The sequence below is a fragment of the Arachis hypogaea genome, chromosome 15 (assembly GCF_003086295.3).
Source record: "Arachis hypogaea cultivar Tifrunner chromosome 15, arahy.Tifrunner.gnm2.J5K5, whole genome shotgun sequence".
Taxonomy (NCBI): domain Eukaryota; kingdom Viridiplantae; phylum Streptophyta; class Magnoliopsida; order Fabales; family Fabaceae; genus Arachis; species Arachis hypogaea.
In genome coordinates, this window is record NC_092050.1 from 154,059,851 (window position 1) to 154,080,266 (window position 20,416).

The 20,416-nt window shown below is 35.7% G+C and overlaps 2 protein-coding genes across 2 annotated transcripts; both read right to left on the reverse strand.

Moving 5' to 3' along the window:
* Positions 1-1,853: 1,853 nt before the first annotated feature.
* LOC112751510 (probable metal-nicotianamine transporter YSL7) lies at positions 1,854-8,102 on the reverse strand. Its single transcript, XM_072217980.1, has 7 exons — positions 7,463-8,102; positions 5,901-6,055; positions 5,573-5,670; positions 5,350-5,484; positions 5,031-5,220; positions 4,260-4,745; positions 1,854-2,620 (listed from the first exon to the last, which is right to left on the reverse strand). The coding sequence occupies exons 1-7, from the start codon at positions 7,887-7,889 to the stop codon at positions 1,994-1,996; spliced, it is 2,118 nt and encodes a 705-aa protein (XP_072074081.1). The 5' UTR covers positions 7,890-8,102; the 3' UTR covers positions 1,854-1,993.
* Positions 8,103-11,415: 3,313 nt separating this feature from the next.
* Positions 11,416-20,400, reverse strand: LOC112751511 (DNA repair protein XRCC3 homolog). The gene is made up of 2 exons (XM_025800667.3): positions 19,079-20,400; positions 11,416-11,774 (listed from the first exon to the last, which is right to left on the reverse strand). Exon 1 carries the CDS (start codon positions 20,014-20,016, stop codon positions 19,162-19,164), a length of 855 nt encoding a protein of 284 aa, XP_025656452.1. The 5' UTR covers positions 20,017-20,400; the 3' UTR covers positions 11,416-11,774; positions 19,079-19,161.
* Positions 20,401-20,416: the final 16 nt, after the last annotated feature.

The window sequence follows — 20,416 nt, forward strand, 5'->3', positions numbered from 1 at the left end:
ATGGTACAATGATCAAATTATTAGATAAAATATAAGTATGAATATTATTAATATTTTGATAATTAAAAACCACATTCAATTTTTTAATTTTATTTTTTATAAATCATGACAACATGTATTTTCAACAATATTATTACAACTAAATGATATTAAAAAAATGTAAATCGTTGAAAAAAAATGATATATAAGTGACAAAGAAACTATATAACTTATGAATACAATCACACAATCATCTAATACATATGTTTAGCAAATTAAAAAAAAAAAAAAACTATGGTCATCAACCAAATTCTAGTTGTGCATAAAATTAACAAGAATGGGGAGGGAGAAAGAGAAAGAAGTATGAAATTATGTTAGAGGAGATAAAGAAAATGTGTAAAGTAAATGTTGATTTATATAATAAATATTATTAATGTTGTGATAATTAAAAACGACATTCAATTTTTTAATTTTATTTTTCATGAACCATGACAACATATATTTTTAATAATATTATTACAACTAAATGATATTAAAAAATTATAAATTGTTGAAAGGAAAAAGAAGTGATACGACAAAGACACTATCTAACTCATGAATATAATTACATAAAGAAATAGAAAAATTAATAAATACAATCACACAATCACCTAATACATATGTTTAGCAAATTGGAAAATAAAAACTATAGTCATCAACCAAATTTCAGTTGTGCAAAAAATTAGTAAGAATGAAGAGAAAGAAGGAGAAAGAAAAAGAGGTATGAGATTATGTGAGAGGAGATAAAGAAAATATGTAAAGTGAATATTAATTTATATAGTAAATATAAAAATGAGTAATGAGTACGAAAGGAAAAGAGAAGAAATTAAATTTTAATTAAATTTATACTTATTAAAAAAATTAATATTAACATTGAAAGTAATTATATAAATTAGTTACTTAATCTGAAGTGGCACAATAGTAGAAAACTAAAAAACTAATAATATATTTAGAAATTGTCTTAAGCTCTATTTTAATATATTTAATATATTACTAATAGATATATAGGTACTTGTTTTAAAAGAATTCAGTACATGGTACAAACGATAGGAATTTGATGAGTGAATGTGGTAACTATGAGTTTGGAATATGCATGATGAATTCATTGAGCAATTGACCATGTATAAATGGACATTGACTTCATCACTGTACTAGTAGAGAGATAAAGAGCATGTGAACGTAATCACTAGTTGGTGTCTCAAAAGTCACAGGTCTGCTAGTAATCATGCAGAATCTGTTTTTATTGGTTGACACTTTAGTCCAAGTTAGTTAAAAAATAAAAATACTCTATTTCCCATTATATATTTATTCTTTTAGTTGTGCTTTTATAATTTTGAGAAAATACAATTAATAAATATAGCAGAACTGAGTTCAGGCTTGAGCACAAAAACATAGACTAGTGATTGAAATAAAATCTAACTGACATACATACTCCAAAGGTTGTCAATAATTTATGTGGTGTGAATTGGCAGAGAATAATATTCCACGGATTGGACTGGATTTGGAATTTACAACCAAAAGGGACACAAAATGGAGCATGTTATGGTCACTTTTACTGAGAACTACTTGTTGGTAATAATGTAACTTTGTCTTGAAGTTTTATAAAACTGCATCAAGGAGGAGGCTCACACAAGCAAAGGGGGGCAATGGCCCTCCCAAGTCCCAACCTTTCAAATTTAAACACAAATTATATGTATTTTCCAGTTTAACAATCCCCACCCCCCCCCCCCCTCCTTCCCGGCGCGAGGGAGGGGGAGGGGGGGTGGCTGCTGCCACCGTAGTCACCCCTGTGCCCCTTACAAATTCCAGATGAAAATGATTTTTGAAGCCTCAAATGACACACATGGAAACATATACTAGCTAATATATCTTGATATAACATCATACATCAACAAGTTTTGCAGCTTTGCTTCACAAATTTACAAGGCAATAACATGCATTAAGACTTTCATAAGATACTAAACCCATATCAATTTTAACCTGAAACCGTTAAGAAAGTATCTACCTTAGCATTAGTGGCCCTAGACAAGAATTTCATACAAATAGGCGGTTTAACTCCAGCAAGAGCAAGAATTGAAGCAGGTAGAGTCCATATTCCATCGCCGCATATCAAACCAGAAGCTACAGCCGGTCCAAAAGCATCTGCCTTGGCCTTGTTTACCTTTTCCCACACAAACAATACCAGGCTTCCAACACACATATCAATGGCAAAGTAGGATCCTAGATAGAATGGTATTGCCATAGCCATTGGAAGTGGTATGAACCTCCCTCTCTTACCCAAGCAATCTTTAATCAAGTTTATCAGTATGGCAGAACCAAAGAAGATATAACAAAGCAACAGGCAATTTTGTGGTAGTGTCTTAAAGCCTTGCACCCCCAATATCGCCATGTTACGGTACACTATTGCGTACGGGGCAGGGTATTCGCTTTTATGTGTCCCAAGATCAGGAAATGCCTTGTAGAAAATCCAAAAGACACTAGGGGATATAATACAACCCATTGTTGTACCAATAATTTGGCTCACAAACATGGAGCGAGGTGAAGCGAGGGTAAGGTAGCCAGTCTTAAAATCCTGCATCAAGTCAGAAGCTGTGGAAACAATCTTGTTGGGAATAAGACACAATTCCCCCTTGAGAAAACACCTTTGACAGAGAAATAAAATAGACACAATCACAACACAAGAATTTAACGTGGAAACTCCAATTACCGGAGAAAAAACCACGGCCGTTGTCAAATGACAACCAGAGAATATCACTATGTGAAAATTGTTACAACACATAGACTTCTTTCTCTCACCGGCACCCCAGTACACCCACACTCTTTCAAAGCAAATATCTAACTACACCTCACAACACTCTCTAATCAAAGAGTACAGAGGAAAAGAAAAATCAGATACAAGCTTAAAGTGTTTCTGACTGGTGCAAAAACAAATGGAGAACTTAGCCTCATATTTATAGCCTAGGCCACCCACTCCATTTGCTATCCTAAGCAATGTGGGACTAATTCAACCAAATCCTAACAATCTCCACCTTGATTGAAATAGTCACACATCTTCAGCTTCCATTGTCAACACCGACAATTCTTTGCTGCCATTGTCTATACCGACAATCATAGTTCAGAGAACTATCATACTCCACCATGAAAGTATACTCACTTGGAATTAGACCACTCCAAGAATTTCGCCTTGGTACAGATCGAAACCTTGCTGAAAATTCATGGTGCAACTTCCAAATTGGCTTTTCCTGGAAGTTCTTCAGCCATCGACCTAACTCCGCCACACACCTTGCATCTCAACGCCAACCAATGCCCGTGTGCAATTGTGGACCCGATTGCCACAACTTATCCTTATCCATGGCAGTGCGGTAATACCATGAGGATACTTCTTGTCTTCTAGAGAACATCATCTTCTCTCATAGAGAGAGCAACCAGAGATCTTCTCCTTCAACGCCTTGTGCAAACCTGATTGTATCAACACATCCTTGACTTGTACTTGCCACAAGCCAAAATTGATTCTTCCATCAAATTTCTCTATTTCAAGCTTCACAGCACTTGAATATCCTGACATTGTTGCAACCGTATACTGGAATATTATAACTCAACTGTAGACCGTGCACTAGGAAGGGTCCCCAGGAAAGAGAGGTGGGTCACAATGGACACACTTAAATACCAAGTCTTTCCTTAGCCAGAACCTTTTCCAAACTGCACTCTCACAGAGTCACACTGCCTTCCAGCAACAACAACAGCAACCAAAGAGATTAGACTAGGCTGCAACCACAGAGCATACTAAGAATAAATCCCACCGAACCAGGCTCTGATACCACTTGTTGGGAATAAGACACAATTCCCCCTTGAGAAAACACCTTTGACAGAGAAATAAAATAGACACAATCACAACACAAGAATTTAACGTGGAAACTCCAATTACCGGAGAAAAAACCACGGCCGTTGTCAAATGACAACCAGAGAATATCACTATGTGAAAATTGTTACAACACATAGACTTCTTTCTCTCACCGGCACCCCAGTACACCCACACTCTTTCAAAGCAAATATCTAACTACACCTCACAACACTCTCTAATCAAAGAGTACAGAGGAAAAGAAAAATCAGATACAAGCTTAAAGTGTTTCTGACTGGTGCAAAAACAAATGGAGAACTTAGCCTCATATTTATAGCCTAGGCCACCCACTCCATTTGCTATCCTAAGCAATGTGGGACTAATTCAACCAAATCCTAACAACAATGTTCATCATCACTCCACAAGCTGCAAGGCCAGCTATAACTCCACCATGTGATGAACCAGCCCATGCTCCAATTGTGAAGATTGCAAGCTTTCCGTAGGTGGATGCAAGTGACCAATCTGTTAGCCCACAGCCATAAGCATTGCAGAATGCTAAGGTGGGAGCAACGAGGTAGATAACAATTATGTAGTACCACTTTAGTTGGTGAAATATGTGTGGCAAAGTGGCTGTAGAGATGGCAGCAATAGCAACATAGCCCCCAATGGCGAACCATGTGGGAATCTGATCTTTAAGAAAGACTTGGGTACGCCGCTCATCATCATAAGATAGCTGAGGAGTTGAGGGAGAGTCTTGACCAGCAACAGGGAGAACATTCTCCTTTTGTTTATCACGAATTTGAGTATACAATCCCAAAAATGTATGGCTTAGCACCTTGACAAAGTTATATAATCCATCTCCCAGGATCATGGCTATGGCTATAAACACCTGACCACAAGGTTTAAAATAAATTCAATTAATAGGTAGACTAATAGAAGTGTAAAATAAAAATAGAACTTTAGCGTCTGCAATCTGGAAAGTTAGAATTGGAAGTATAAAGGAGTTCTGTATCATCATGCAGAAATTATAAAAATACATAGATATTCATGATTCCTGATTTCTGCCACTTCCAATCCATTATCCAGAAAATTGTCTCCTCCTCTTAAGTCCCTATTGTACTTTTGTTACTGGAATGTTGCTTCAAAGTAATGTGGAATAGCTCACAGGACTTACCCTATAACCTTGAATGCCGTGAAGGCTACTTTCACCAAGGCCCTTAGGATACCAATCACCCTCTTTGTTCTTTATGAGTGGCCACATTACACCCCATGAAAGAATTCCTCCAAGCAGCACCGATATATTTATGATGTAGGGGCAAATCATTCCCACTCCAACATAGATTGCAGAGAAATCAAAGAAGAACCTGAAAATAAGTAAAGGTTGGATTTATGTGTCCAAAGTCTTATGGGAATTGAGTTAACTGGAAATAGTATTATATTTAAGCACATTTTCATCTTGACATTAATAAAGATGTAAATGACTGACAACATACTTGTTCTCGAATGCTTTGAGCCCCAATGTCGGGAAGGCTTGAAATCCACAATCATCAGTAGCTGTGTAGAACCATTGAAAGAAACCCCATAGGAAACTCAAACTGAAGAATTTTCCCAACACTTTCACTTGCTTCCTGTAAGAGTAGAAAAGAAAAACTAAGTTTGGATGCCTAACTTTCATGTAGTTAATTCTAGTAAAAAAGAGTTTGCTAAGATGACTACTTGGCTAATTTGGCTCCCTGAGGTGTGTGGAAGCTGTTGATAAGATGAGCAGTTGCAGTACCACTTGGATATGTCAGTTTGAAATCAATAACCATAATCTGCAACCAACAATTGAAGCAGCTTACTCAAGTCTATGGAAGATAAGATACTGAAAAAAAATTGCTGATGAGATAAAAGGTAAAACTCTGCTGATTTTTGACATTGGCATATTTCTTTTCAAATTTATTAGGAATAAAATGGAACTTGTACCAAAAAATGGTGATTTGATCTTATAATAAAATGCAAAAGTAATGGATATTGCAGTCAATATTTTGAGAGTTTGCCATACCTTTCTTAGAGGTACAACGGAGAAGAGGCCAAGAAAGCTAACAACAAATAGAAAAGCAATTATCCACCCTAAACTTGGGTTCTTATAATCACTGGTGTCTGAAGATTGATCAGCAACCCTTTTACTCATTCCAAAGAGGTAACTCCCAAATCCTCCTGTCAACACAAATTCAACCACAAAATCCGCCTATTATGAGATCAAGAAAAGAATAATTCTATGTAGTATGTCCATGCATAAAATTTAATCTACAAAAGAAAAAGTTCCTAGCAAGGTCCATCCATATGAAGCTTCCTAATTCTTATCATGCTTTCATGGTAATTTTCGTAATTTTTATTGAATGATAACATAAAATTATTTTAAACTATTAGTGCATGAAAATTAGTCACACAGAAAGCTGGTCCTGGCTGAAAGAAAGATTAGTTTATCCCCACACATGCATATCATGTCTCGTTCTAGGTAAACTATGTTTACTTAAATTGATAGAAGACATCAGCTTTTACTCAATCTTAAATTCATATTTCATCAGCAGTTATTTCAAACTGTCACACTTTTAGTTTACTTTTCAGTGTATAAAACTATGAACTGTTGTTGAACCCTAAACAATGCATTCACATTTAGCATGATTTGGCTTCTATGCCAACTGTACCCTTCATATTTTTAGCAAAATTAAATTATCATGTCTTCTTAATATAGTCCAACGTTTTTATTTATTAAAAGTTTCTTGGTAAGTTGAAATACGACAGCAAGAAACCTCATATTTCAGGGCATGGACAAAAATTTCCGCTTTTGCAGCTTCTATCCTGTTGATATTCCATTTTTTTCTTTCACATGTTGTAGAATTAGTAGGCAGCTGTATGACAGTGACAGATAATAACTTTGACAACAAAAGATTGTGATATCATCCACCCTAAAATTTCTCCAAGCCAGTCAAATCGAGTTAACTGACTCCAAAAAATTTTGTTTGGGAGAGGGGGCAAGGAAGAAGAGAGAAAGAGTTATAGGTAACAATATTTGCCAGAATACAAACAACAACATTGACTTGGTAATTATGTGGTTTATGTGGTTAAAAGTTGATAGCATACATAATTAACTACTCTAGTCCTTTGATCTTTAACCTGGTTTTACTATGCCAAAATCCAAATACATCTTCATCAATCAACTGTCATATCAGAAGTACTCCCTCCCTCCAACACATGGTAGCTAATGATGTATTTGGATATATTGAGAAGTTAATGATGTATTTGGATATAACTGTTGTCACAAACAACAGATATTGCTGGGCCAAGGCCCAAGGGTGTAAGTATTAAGAACTTCTTGTCAATTTCAAACCAAAGAAGCATAGTATACAGATTAATTCACATTCAACTATCAAGATTCTAGCCATGAAATCAGAAAAAGGGTAGCATGAATCAGAATCACTCTCCAACATGATTTTAAATTGCGGCTGCAATTGCGCTGTAAAGAAAAAAAATTGCACAAAATTGTGACAGTAATTGCAATTGCAGACCACAATTTAGAACCAAAACCAAGTTAACAAAGGCATAGAATGAAAGAAGGTATACCACTAAAGGCTATGCCAGAGGATGCAACAACACATGTTTGGATGACAGTGTTCTCCTGCCTTGTAAAGGGTTGCTTCAACATTCCAGAACCTTGCAAGAACTTTGTCCAAATCTTGATAAAGAAGAACCCCAGAAGCCCTGCAGAGACGTTGAGTGAAGGTATAATACCAGTGGTGAGATTCAGCTTCATCACAATGAAGCTGAAGAGTATGCTGAGTACAAGGCTCACTGCAAAGGCTCTCACAGTTAACTGCTTCCTCCATGATGGAACAAGCTGGTGCTGGAACACCCTCTCCACTGAAACCTCTTCTTCCTTCATCAGCTTCTTCTTCCCATTTTGACTGTTGTGTTCATCACCATCATCAATGGATTCAAACCCATTATTGTTATTGTTCACCACCCTTTCCTCACTTCTACTTTGTGCCATTTTTCCAAGGATATTGATGTGAGATTTGGAATCTCCAAGGATGATGAGTTGAATGAATCTTCTTGTGTAATAATTAACAGTACTTTATACTTTGGATAAGGTAGGTGTATTGGATGTAATACTAATATCTAAAGGTACCATATATGAGGAAGTATGAAGAAAAAAGTGTGGTGGGTCTCATTTAGTAATTTTCACAAATAGTTTGTGGACATCAACATCAATAAGGGAAGAAAGAGATGGCATGTGATAATGTGAATGTGATCTTAAACAAGTTGTGCCTTAGAGGTCACAGCTAAGCTAACAAGTCAATGTAGTGAGAGAGAGTGGGATTGACTAGAACACTGTTGTTGTTAGTGTGGGGACTCTTGATTTGGATTATAACAACACATTTCAGATTTGTGTACTCATTTTTTAACATTCTCTTCTGATCTCTGAATTTATCACTACTCCTAAAAAGGATAAAATGATGGAAAGGAAAAATATAAACTACAAAATAGATTTTGGTAATAACATAAATTTTCAGATTTTATTTGTGAAATAGTATCACCGGTCAAATCTTTTTAATAAATATATATAACAAATAGAGAGACTTTTTTTAAAACTAAATAAATTAAATTCCATATTAGTACTGATATACATTTTTAAAATTATTTACTTTTTTTTTACAGTGATACTTATCTCATTGTGACCGCAAACAAAATAAATACATACATATCTTAATATAAATAAAATATGTATAACGACAAAAAAACAAGTCATTCCGGAATATGTGTTGCGGTAATTTGAATCAATATAAAAAATAATTTTAAAAAATAATTTTTATTGATAAAATAATAATACATAATTAAATATAGATATAAAACTTCTTTTATAATTTATACTATTAGTGCTTGTATGAAAATTAAATTTGTTTAGAAATAAGAAAGGTTTTTTAAAATGATATAAAATTTTGGGTATAAAATATCATTACCGTTCAATCGCAATGAATCGTACAACTTATTAAACTTTAAATATATATGATTTAGTCATATTCTTAAACCGAATTATTTACTATAAAAATTAAAGTGACGACTGCTTGTGGAAGGCGTTATGATATAATTAATGAATTAATTAATTATAATTTATTGCAGTTGGCATCATCTCCATTATTAGCCGTAGATAAATGCGAGATTTCATTTGGCTTTATCTTTATTGGTCTTTTTCAACCCTATTAATAATGATATTTGTCCCCACAAATTAAATTGGATATCTTCTGCTTTTTTGTTTTGATAATAACGTGATTGTATGAGTCTATATACATTGGCATGGTAGAAATATGGGAGAATCTAGAAACCAATTAAATTATTTGTCTCCTTTTTTGAAACTTATTACAAAATGGATTATTTTTCGGTGGAAACAGTTGATAACCGAAAGTTGTTAGATAAAAATTTAGTTAAATTATTTAAATTATTTAACGATTTTCAACTATCAACTTCACGTGAAGTTGACTGCATCTGAGTTTTCACGTTATTTTTATATATATTATTATGACAATGGATTGTCCCAGCAAAAAATGTTTGTGTCCTTGTTAGATCAGGCAAACATTCGTCTTATATATTTTTGTGAAATGAAAAAAAAAAAATATTTTGAATTTTAATGGAGTTGGTTCGAAAGGTAATCAAACTTTGCAAGTTTCATGTGATATACAGCTGTTTTTTTTTAATTGTTATTTTTATCGTGATCTTTGCATGCATTTGATTGGCAGGAATAATTTCTTTTATTAGTGAGAATATTCATCTTTTATTTGTTCAACATAATAAACAAGAGCATATGGGATTCTATCCCTCGTGTTAAAAAAGGAAAAGGTAAATCAATCTCTCCACTTTATGCGATAATAATGTGAATTGCTTCTGTTTATGGCGGTTACATTGTTGACCTACTTTTTCGTTTCTCTTTTTTCATAAACAAAAATATTCAACTCACTTTTTGGTTTTAGTTCAAAAGATGGTATTCATGCCGAAAAAGATTATTCACAACATGACAAGAGAGAACATTAACAAGATAAATAGTAGTATAAAATATCAAAGACTTAATTATTAGATCAATTGTATGGAACTAGGTAATCTTGTAGGGGAAAAAATGATAAATATAGTGTAATTTTTTTAATCACATCATATTGATAAACGTAAATTTAATATTATTATTTATCATCCTAAGGTTTGTTCTCTAAATGAAAGCTTATGAACTATATTATAGAACAGAAATTTATTCAAAGAAGATCGAGAAGCATCCGCTCAATTAAGATATACATACATGTCACATTCAACCTCTTTAATTTACTAAATATAATTCAAATGGGAATATTCTTAAATAAATATTCTACTCATATATATGGAATGTACCTTGGATTGATTAAATTCTTCGTTGACATGCCATATGAATTTTAATTTTTAAATAATCTCCTATATATAGCACATGATGATGGAATGATATGATATCTCAAAAAATATAATATTTGTTTTTATTATAATACATCCACTATATAAAAATAACTAAAATATTATACTAAAAAGCAGCACCACATATTTTTATATATATCTAAATGTACTTCACTTTTAAATATATATATCACATAACTTTAGAGATTTATTTAATGTTTTCCCCTTAAAAAACCTATTAATCCATCATAAACTTTTTTACGCAATCACTTGTCCAATTATCCATATATAATATTTATTCGGGTTAGGTTAGATAACCAATAATTTTATTAAACAATATGAATAACAGATTTTAAAATTGACCCAATTCAATTAAAACACACTATGTCACTAATTAAATTTAAAATTAATTTATTTTTTTAATCTTATTGTTCACATTATTCAACAATATCATTATCTATCTATATTTTTTCTATCCATAAATATGTGGTTCTATCTTCCGAACAAGTTTTTTCTTAAAAAAAAGACAAAATTATTGGAAGAACATCAACAATGGAATCTCCTTATGGAATTTAATGCATGCAAGCTAAGTGGGATAGAGACAGATTACAACATTTGATAAGGTTTGGATTATTATTGTGTGAAAGGGTGATCAAATTCTGTGTCATAATTTGGAGGTTGGCAGACATTAATATGAACGACTATATTCAGCAAAATATAACAATCATCAACTTTGCCTTTTCTTCCAAATCATTTTCTTAAACTTTATTATATTCTCTTATAATAAATATCATAAAAAGAAATACTAATCAGTATTTTAAAATCTTAAGATATAACTGATGATATTTTTAGTTATATGTAGAATATAAAAATAATATAAAAGATATATAGTATACGTGAAAATCTTTTTGCAACCCCGGAGAGAATCCATCTTTAAGTGTATTTTTTTAGTGTAATTAATATCTTTTAAAGTGTTAAATTATTTTATATTATTAACCAATCAAATTTAAGAGTTTGAATGGCTATTTCAACCAGGAGCCTTAAGTTAAATTTTAAGGAAGAACAAAAAAATCAAATTCACAATAAAAAAAAAAAAGACAAATAACAGATTTAAAGAGACTAAATTAAAATTTATACATAATTTACTAAAAAAAATGAGGAAGGGGGGGATCCCCCATGAGGCTCCGCCTCTGATTTAAACAGTAGATAACAGTGTTAATTATAGTAAATAATGTAGTAATACATATATTGTAACTAAAGTAAATATTATTGTCTAGTTGTAAATATTTTGTGGTCCTTTTCTTTTAATTTAATAGTTAATTACTCATTTTTATCATTGTAATATAATCAATCATTTTTGGTCAATCAATACCTCTTAATGGTTCTTAGGACTAGTTCTCCCTTATTTTTAAATCATTCTTCATGGTCATTGATGACCTATCTAAAAGATTCTTAATACAGGCCACCACTGCAAGATAACGACAAGAAAATGGATTATATTTTAGAAAATACTATCCCGTAATGATATTTTCACATAAAAATTTTTATATAGAAATAATACTGTAAATTTTTATATAGCTAGAGACAAATGTATTTAATTAAATATATCAAATTATTTAATAGTCTATAATATTATCTTTATATAAAATATCATCACAAAAATATTTACGTTATATTTTTGCGTACGTTAATGAAATTGAAAATTCCTCCCATTTCGAATGTTAACTGCTTCACCAATACGGTTCAAATATATTTTTAATGATTTTAAAGAAAAATATTACCTTGACAAATTATGAGAGAAATATATTTTGAATGACAAATTCAGAACATTAAGAATTTGAAATTAAAAAATCGTGATAATTTTGTGTCTTTAATTTATTTTTTATAATTTTATTTAGAAAATTTTTCAATTTCAAAAAGTATAAACGGGTATTAAAATGGAAAAATAAATAAATAAAGTACATGGGATTTGAGTTAGTTGATATGTTGTTTGCACTACAGCTTTTTGTGTTTTTGGCACTTAAAGAATATTCAAAAATAACTCGTCATGATAAAATCAAAGCGATAAATTCCAACAAAATCATAATTTGCTATCATATGGAGGCTAAAGAACTTTAATATGAAAAAAAAGGTGAGTTTGTTGAAAATAAATTTTTTTTTGTGTATATAAAGGTGGGTGGATGTTACAGATACAGCAGGTGCAACACACAGGTCACGTGCTGACTAAGCACGCATGATGCATGATGGACACATGGCGAAATCAGAAGTAACGTGTACTCTGTGTGTTGTCTACGCGGCGAGCATCTAACCAATACAGACCTTATGTTGGACACGTGTCAGGCATGCAGGCAACACGAAACATGCGAGATGAATTGAGTTATTAAAAAGGATTTACAAACTTGCAAGAAAAGAGATGATAACCGATGGAAACATAAAATTTGAGCAATCAAACCCTCACCGGATGTATATCCGCTCTAGTCGCTCAAGTGTATAGGGTTGATTCACTTGATTCTCCTCTAATCATGCTTTCTATGATTTGTTTTTCATCTAATAATCAACAATTATTTCGAGTCCTTTGCCTATAAAAACCGAAGCTCGTTACTATTTTATTGCATTGAAAGAGAGGTGTTTTCCTCTACTGTTGGTGTAATGGAGGGCATTGTAAATATAGTGGTTTACCACAACGGTGAAGTTATACGTAATACATATGAGGACGTGAGCTTTGCTTGTGAGAGTACATTTTCGTTTGTGGTTCCGTGCACTATAACGTTTGCGGAACTACAATACGGGCTTTGTCAGAGCATAGAGAGTAATATTTTAAAGTGGGTGAGCAACATTCTCTACCGGAGTCCGATTGTTGTATTTGGCGGCACGATACAGTTTGAGGTTATGCCGATCGTTGATGAAACAAGTATTCAGCGAATGTTTCATACTCACCAGCAAACTCAGGTGCAATATCCAAGGATTGAGTTGTATGTTGAGTTTGAACATATAACTGCGGATGAGGTTCAACATGACACAAATGTGCAAGATGACAGAACTGAAGCGTACGAAGAAATGAACAATGATAGCGACGAGGAGTTCAAAGCTACGTATGAAGCCGGTGACGAGGACGAGGATGACGATGGGGGAGGTGAGGCAATCGCGGAAACTTTAGGGGTTCCACCCATAGTTAGTCAACCGATGGACATTCGACCTTTTATGCGTAGCTTGGATTTTAACGCCATGCATGCACCGGGGTCTCCCAAATATGCGAACATAAGTACGTGAGCAGTAGGTAGTATGTTTCCTTAATTTTGTTTTGACGGATCGATGAGCGACAATTTATTCTTTTTATAAGTGTTGCTGACCCTGACGACGGAGAGTTCAGGATTAGAATGAAATAGGGTTTTAGAAAATCAGTCATTGCGACAATTCGGAGTTACACTATCTCCTGAGGAGTCGATTACGTTGTTTATGAATCTAAGCCATAGACGTTTTATGCAAAATGCAAGACTTATGGACGTGGGTGCGATTGGCTTTTGACATTTGACGAGGGACATTGATGGCTCACATGACGACAAACCTTGTCGAGTATATTAATTCATTGTTGAACGGTGTCCGAAATCTGCTTGTCTTGGAACTCGTCCGAGCAACATATTATTAGTTGAACGAGCTATTTAAGCGAAAGAGTACTAAGACTTACCAACGCAAATGGTCACGAATCCTGCCTTGAGACGAACATCAAAAGGTCGTCCCAAGTTGACTCGCTATCTTAAATGAAATGAATTCACAGGAAATGTGTGGTCCCCGAGTATGCCGTCTTTGCAGGAGACAGGGTTGGTGGCAGTGGTGGTTCATAGATTTTATTTTCAGAGAGTCTGTTCAGTGTTACGTTAGGTATCACATCTTCTATCTACTAGGAACCACCCCTTTCGCGGATAAGTTGACGGTGTATGCCCACGCGAAGTACCTACCACTGCTCCAAAATTTTGAGCAGATCGGCACTTACAGTTGGGGGTTAACAACTCTGGCACATCTTTACAAGGCACTGTGCCGTGCATCGCGGTACGATTAAAAGGAGATGAATGATTCTCTGGATTTGTTGTTTGTTTGGGATGGGAGCGAATGCCCTTTCTTGCGCTCATTCCAAGACAGCAACTTGTACCTGGTGATATACCAGATGCACGCAGGTAATACCGTAACAGTACATAATTTATTGGAGTTTAACTCATTTTATTTTTGTTTTACTGGCAAGATGTAATTTAAACTTTGTTATAACGTTGTGTATTGCAAGTGGAGTCATCATCCACGAATTAGGGCGTCGATGTGGAGGAGCGCGACATTTATTAGGCACGACATAGACTACATAAAAAAGGTCAACATCGATATTAATTTATAAGAATAATTTACGGTATTAAAAGTCTAACTTAGCCCTTGCAACATTTTGCAATTTGTCTGGCGACCAAACCTCGATATCATCATTCCGGCCGAACTACATCGCCACCTTGATGTGTGTGACACAGTAGGGTTGTTGCTTTTATTCGATTGTGTCGTATGGCATCATGTGGACCGAGTGATTTGCCAGTACGGGTATGCACAATTCTCCCTCTGTCGGCACAGGCCATCCCTCTTGACCAGCATTGTTACACTATTCGGGGAGTACAGTACCATGATTGGAGCACCATACTCAACTAATGGATTCAGCAATGGGGAACCGCCGCAACAGTCGGTTGCGAGATAGGAATCTGCTACCAATCATTGACTTTAGCCTGTCTGCCGAGTACCGTAGTTAGTACCTTGGATTATTCTGGACGTACCTGATGTTGTCGATGTTCATTCCTCATCAGTCGCCCTAACATCCACCTCAACAGCCACCCCAGCAACCATATGCAGTGTTCCAGCCATTTCCTTATGATCGTCCGCAACTACCTCAGCTGTCACAGCACAACCATCACAGCTTTCCCCCAACGAGCATAGCCATCCGGGATACGAGTTTGCAGACTTCACCCTATTGCACCACAGGTTGATACGTATGTGGATGATGTGTTAATTCGTCATTTCCTTGCTACTGGTGCTTTTTTGAGAATATCCTCCCTGTAGAGCCATCACAATAAGAGCATGTGTCACACCGAGCATCGGTGAATGACTCGACTTGTCGAAGCCATCATACCCCCACACCTGATAGTTGAGCGAGTGGTTACATTGATCCACATATTGAGATCGATACAAGTCGTCTGAATGTGCCAACAGAGGCTCCGAACGGTCTTGATTTGAATGCGCCGACACAGTAGGAGGTTGTTGACGAGTATATCCCTAGTCCCTTTGCTCCGGCAAAAGCAGGTAGGTGAAGTCCGGTAGAGGGATAGATAGTTGGTCGTCAGTACAACCTATGGACAGATGTTCGTCCACTGAACAGGTTTACTTTGTCAAGTGTTAACAAGATAGCAAACAAGGCGATGGAGTTTTTTAAGAAAAAGTCGTGAGCTGATTAGTCAAACTTAGTCTATATACTGTTTGAATTAGTTGCACTCATCTTCAGTTTAGTCGAACTTCGTCTATTTAATCTTTGTATTAGTTATATGCGTCTTCAGTTGAGTTGAACTGAGTATTATTAAATATCTGTATTAGTTGCAATCATCTTCTACTTATTCAAATTCAGTATTATTTAATCTTTGTATTAATTGTAACTAACATTCGGTCGAAGCCAACTTAGTTTATTGAATCTATAAACCCTAAAACTGAAAATACAATAGTTTGTTAAGAATTCAAATACATTAACTTAAAAATTCAAAATCTAACCACAATGAACAATTGACCTCTACAACTGAAAATAAACCTTATGAACCACCACTGCCACCAACTTTGTCTCCCACAAAGACGGTATATTCGGAGACCACGCATTTCCTGTGAATCCATTTCATTTCAGATAGCGAGTCAACTTAGGACGACCTTTTAACGTTCGTCTCAAGGCAGGATTCATGACCATCGTCAGTCCCGGGTAATCAGTACTCTTCCGCGTAAATAGATCGTTCAACCGATAATATGTTGTTCGGACGAGCACCAAGACAGGCATATTTCGGGAACCCTTCAACACTGAATTAATGCACTCGACAAAGCTTGTCGTCATGTGACCCAATCGATGTCCCTTGTCAAATGCTAATACCCACTGAGGTAGTTTGATGTTGTCACACCAACAGACATATGCCTCGCCTCATTCTTGCAACCTCTTATAGTTGACGTTGCACTCCTCCACCATCCTTGAATACCCAATGTTGACCACAAGCTTTTGAAAATACAAGACCTTGAATTCCCTTAAGAAGTTGCTACCAATGTGCCAAATTCAAAACATCCACAATGTTTTCTGAGGTTTCCAATCACCTCCGCTAAGATTTACTGCTACCCGGATTGACTCATGACGATTGAAGATTATAGTCGTCTCTTCTTACAACATGCCTTTCTAAATTACTAAGAAAAAAGTGTCACGCATTAGTGATCTCACCCTCTACAATGGCAAAAGCAATCGGCATAATATTTTAATTTCCGTCTTGCGCAACTGCAATCAAAAGATAACCTTTATATTTTTCATATAGGTGGGTGCCGTTAACTTGAACCAGCGGCTTGCAATATTTGAAGGTTTTAATGCATGAATTGAAACTCCAGAAGACCCGATGAAGTATTCTAACACCCGCCACTTCTTCACTCCCATTGCAGGAATCGTGTTTCTATTTGCACTTGTGAACCAGACATCTTCTGAATCATTGCGAAAAACCACAACAGCAAAGTTCCGTAAGATTCTTCCCATCCACTGAAAACTTTCGCTATCGACTTTTACTTTGCCAACCAAGCCTTTCAGTAACTAATAGTGTAGTTGAATCTTGCATGGACTTCTGCAATTATAGATTTCACCTTTATGGATAGGTCGGATTCAACCAATGGCTTCATAGCCTCAACAATTGTGTCCGAGTCCAACTTGGAGTGATTCTGTGAGATCGTTTCCATGGAACACGTGTGCCTCCCTTTGTATCTCCAAATCTTCCAGCAAGCTTTTTTTTGTATCAAGCTGGCTCGGATAAGCTAATCGCACCCACGTCCATAAGTCTCGCATTTTGCATAGAACATCTGTGGCTCGGATTCGTAAACAGCATAATCGACTCTTCTGGTGATAGTGTAACTCTGAATTGTCGCAATGACTGATTTTCTAAAACCGTATTCCATTCCGATCCTGAACTCTCTGTCCTTAGGGTCAGCAACACCTATAAAAAGAATAATTGTTACTTACCGATCCGTCAAAACAAAATTAAGGAAACATACTACTGACAGCTCACGTACCTATGTTCGCATATTCGGAAAACTCCGGTGCATGCATGGCGTCAAGATCCAAGCTACGCATAAAAGGTAGAACGTCCAGGGGTTGACTAACTACGGGTGGAACCACTAAGGTTTCCGCGACTGCCTCACCTCCTCCATCGTCATCCTCGTCCTCGTCACTGGATTCATACGTAGCTTCGAATTACTTGTCGCTATCATTGTTCATTCCTTCGTACGCTTCAATTCTGTCATCTTGCACATCTGAGTCATGTTGAACTTCATCCGCAGTTATATGTTCAAACTCAACATACAACTCAATCTTTCATTGTTGCACCTGAGTTTGATTGTGAATATGAACATTCGCTGAATGCTTGTTTCGTCAACAATCGGCATAACCTCAAACTATATCAGGCTGCCAAATACGACAACCGGACTCCGATAGAGAATGTTGATCAACCTCTTTAAAATATCACTCTCTATGCTCTAACAGATCCCATACTGTAGCTCCACGAACATTATAGTGTGCAGAACCACAAACGAAAATGTACTCTCACAAGCAAAGCTCATGCCTTCATATGTATTACGTATAATCTCACCGTTGTGGTAAACCAACGGTAGAGAAAAACACCTCTCTCACAATGTAGTAAAATAGTAACGAGTTTCGATTTTTATAGATAAAACTCACCTCATAGTTTTTGTATTGCAAAGCCATCCAACCAGAATTTACCATGTGTCCAATACGCAGGATGCGTGTTGTCTGCATGCCTGACACATATCCAATATACAAAATACGTATTGGATGGATGCTCGCCACAGAATTGCTTCTGACTCCGCCACGTGTCCATCACGCAGCATGCATACTAAATTAGCACATGACCTGTAATCTACTGTTTCTGTAACATCCACCCACCTATATATATATATATATATATATATAGCAAAAAGCTCTATTTCCAACAAAACTCATCTCTTTTTTTCATATTAAAATTCTTTAACCTCATGTGAACGTACTTGGTTATAAAACATTTTCTAATCTATCATTTTCTTGTTTTCTCTGATCCGACAAGCATGATCCTAAGAAATATAATTTTGTCAAATGGCAGCAATCAGCATGCACTAACTTCAAAACAGGAAAAAAAATTCAGACTGATTATTAATTTCAAAAGTAGCACTACACATATTTCTTTATTCGTGTATATTAAATTTATTTCTAAAATTAATTATTAATATAAAATATATATTAAAATATAAATGTATATTAAAAATAAATTAAATTATAATTCTGTTAAATACATAATAAAAATTATGAACAATGAATTAAAAATTTAATTTTAATAATTAATTTAATTTTTTTAACTGTTGTTTACGTTATTTAATATTTACTTTGTTTAACCATATTTTCTCTTGTCCAAAACCATGTATGTATGCAGATAAATATTAAGAGGATAATTAAACAGATAAATTAGTATTTCTAATCATTACCCGTTTGGATTGAGATCACAGCAACTAAAACACTATACAAAGCTGCTGCTACTTTAAAAGTTGTCCGTGCCGTCCGCCATGGTTTAGCGGCCGAAAACACCTTCCGTTGTTATAACAAACTCAGAAGAGGAATGAGGCAAATGAGGAGCAAACACAACACTAATCCTCCTCCGACTCTTGCTGCAACTTCCATCCACGTCAGCACCGTCATCGTGCCGCGACAAGAACAGCCTTGAGTTCACGCAGTTCGCCCACGCCAGACCCAGCGCGGGGGCCACGCGCCTACCCGACGAGTACAGCACACCCAAATTCCCAACCCTAACACCATTCCCATTCCCGCCCTCGATCAAATCAACCACCTGGTTCGTCACCACCACCGCCAACCCGAACCTCTTCGCTAGCGACTTCAACCCGCCGGCAATCTTGAAGAACAGAGACGATCTTCGCCGGAGGTCCAACCCGGTGTTGTCAAAATCGGAACGGAACAGAGCAGCGATAGAATCGATCACAATGACTCTCAATGGAAACCGCGACTTCGAATGGATTAAGAACAGCTCAATCTTTGGCAGCGCGTCGACCAATTCGTCGGCGGTATAGACTCCTTGGACGAATACACGGCCGCAGGGGTCGGCGACGGGATGATCCGGGTGGGAAGAGCGGAAGGCGCGTGAGAGCTGTCGAAGGCGACGGAGAGGGAAAGGGAATTCGGTGTGGATGTATAGGGAGGAGGCTGAGAGGCCGCCGCGGGAAGGCGGCAACTGAGCATAGAGAACGAGTTGGAGACAAAATTGGGTCTTGCCGGTGCCGTTTTCGGCGACGAGCTCGGTGATGGAGTTGCAAGGGATCCCTCCTCCGAGGCAGCGATCGAGTAAGGGACATCCCACGGTGCACTTCTGTGTTCGGAGATGAATCTGATGCAATAGATTCTCTGGCTGCATCTCTCACTAGTCACTCCTCTCCCTCTCTTCTTCAAATTTTGAAATTAGGGTAGGAAAAGACACTAGGGCTTGAGGTTTCGTGCATTTTGCTTTCATATACTGCGGGGTTAAAATAGTCTCTTCACTTTTTGGCCTTATCAATTATTTATACATCAAAAAGGAATATTCAGCATAAATTTCTATACACACAACAAATCACTTATCAAATTAGTTGTCATATGCATAGTTTTATATACTTTTTTATTTTTTCAACAAATTAATCAACTATTAAAATAATCAAAATTACATAATAGAATAATCAAATGCGTGATAGTCTGATAACAAAATAAGAATTTACTTGATTAAATGGCAGCATGCACTAACTTCAAACTAATAAAGAAAGAAAAAGATCTGTACGAAA

Coding starts and splice junctions, on each gene's coding strand:
- LOC112751510 (XM_072217980.1), bottom strand. CDS start 7,889: ATGGCACAAAGTAGAAGTGAGGAAAGGGTGGTGAACAATAACAATAAT. Junction 5,671..5,900: donor CCGTTGTACCTCTAAGAAAG/GTATGGCAAACT, acceptor TGTTGGTTGCAG/ATTATGGTTATTGATTTCAA. Junction 5,485..5,572: donor CAGGGAGCCAAATTAGCCAA/GTAGTCATCTTA, acceptor CTACTCTTACAG/GAAGCAAGTGAAAGTGTTGG.
- LOC112751511 (XM_025800667.3), bottom strand. CDS start 20,016: ATGCAGCCAGAGAATCTATTGCATCAGATTCATCTCCGAACACAGAAG.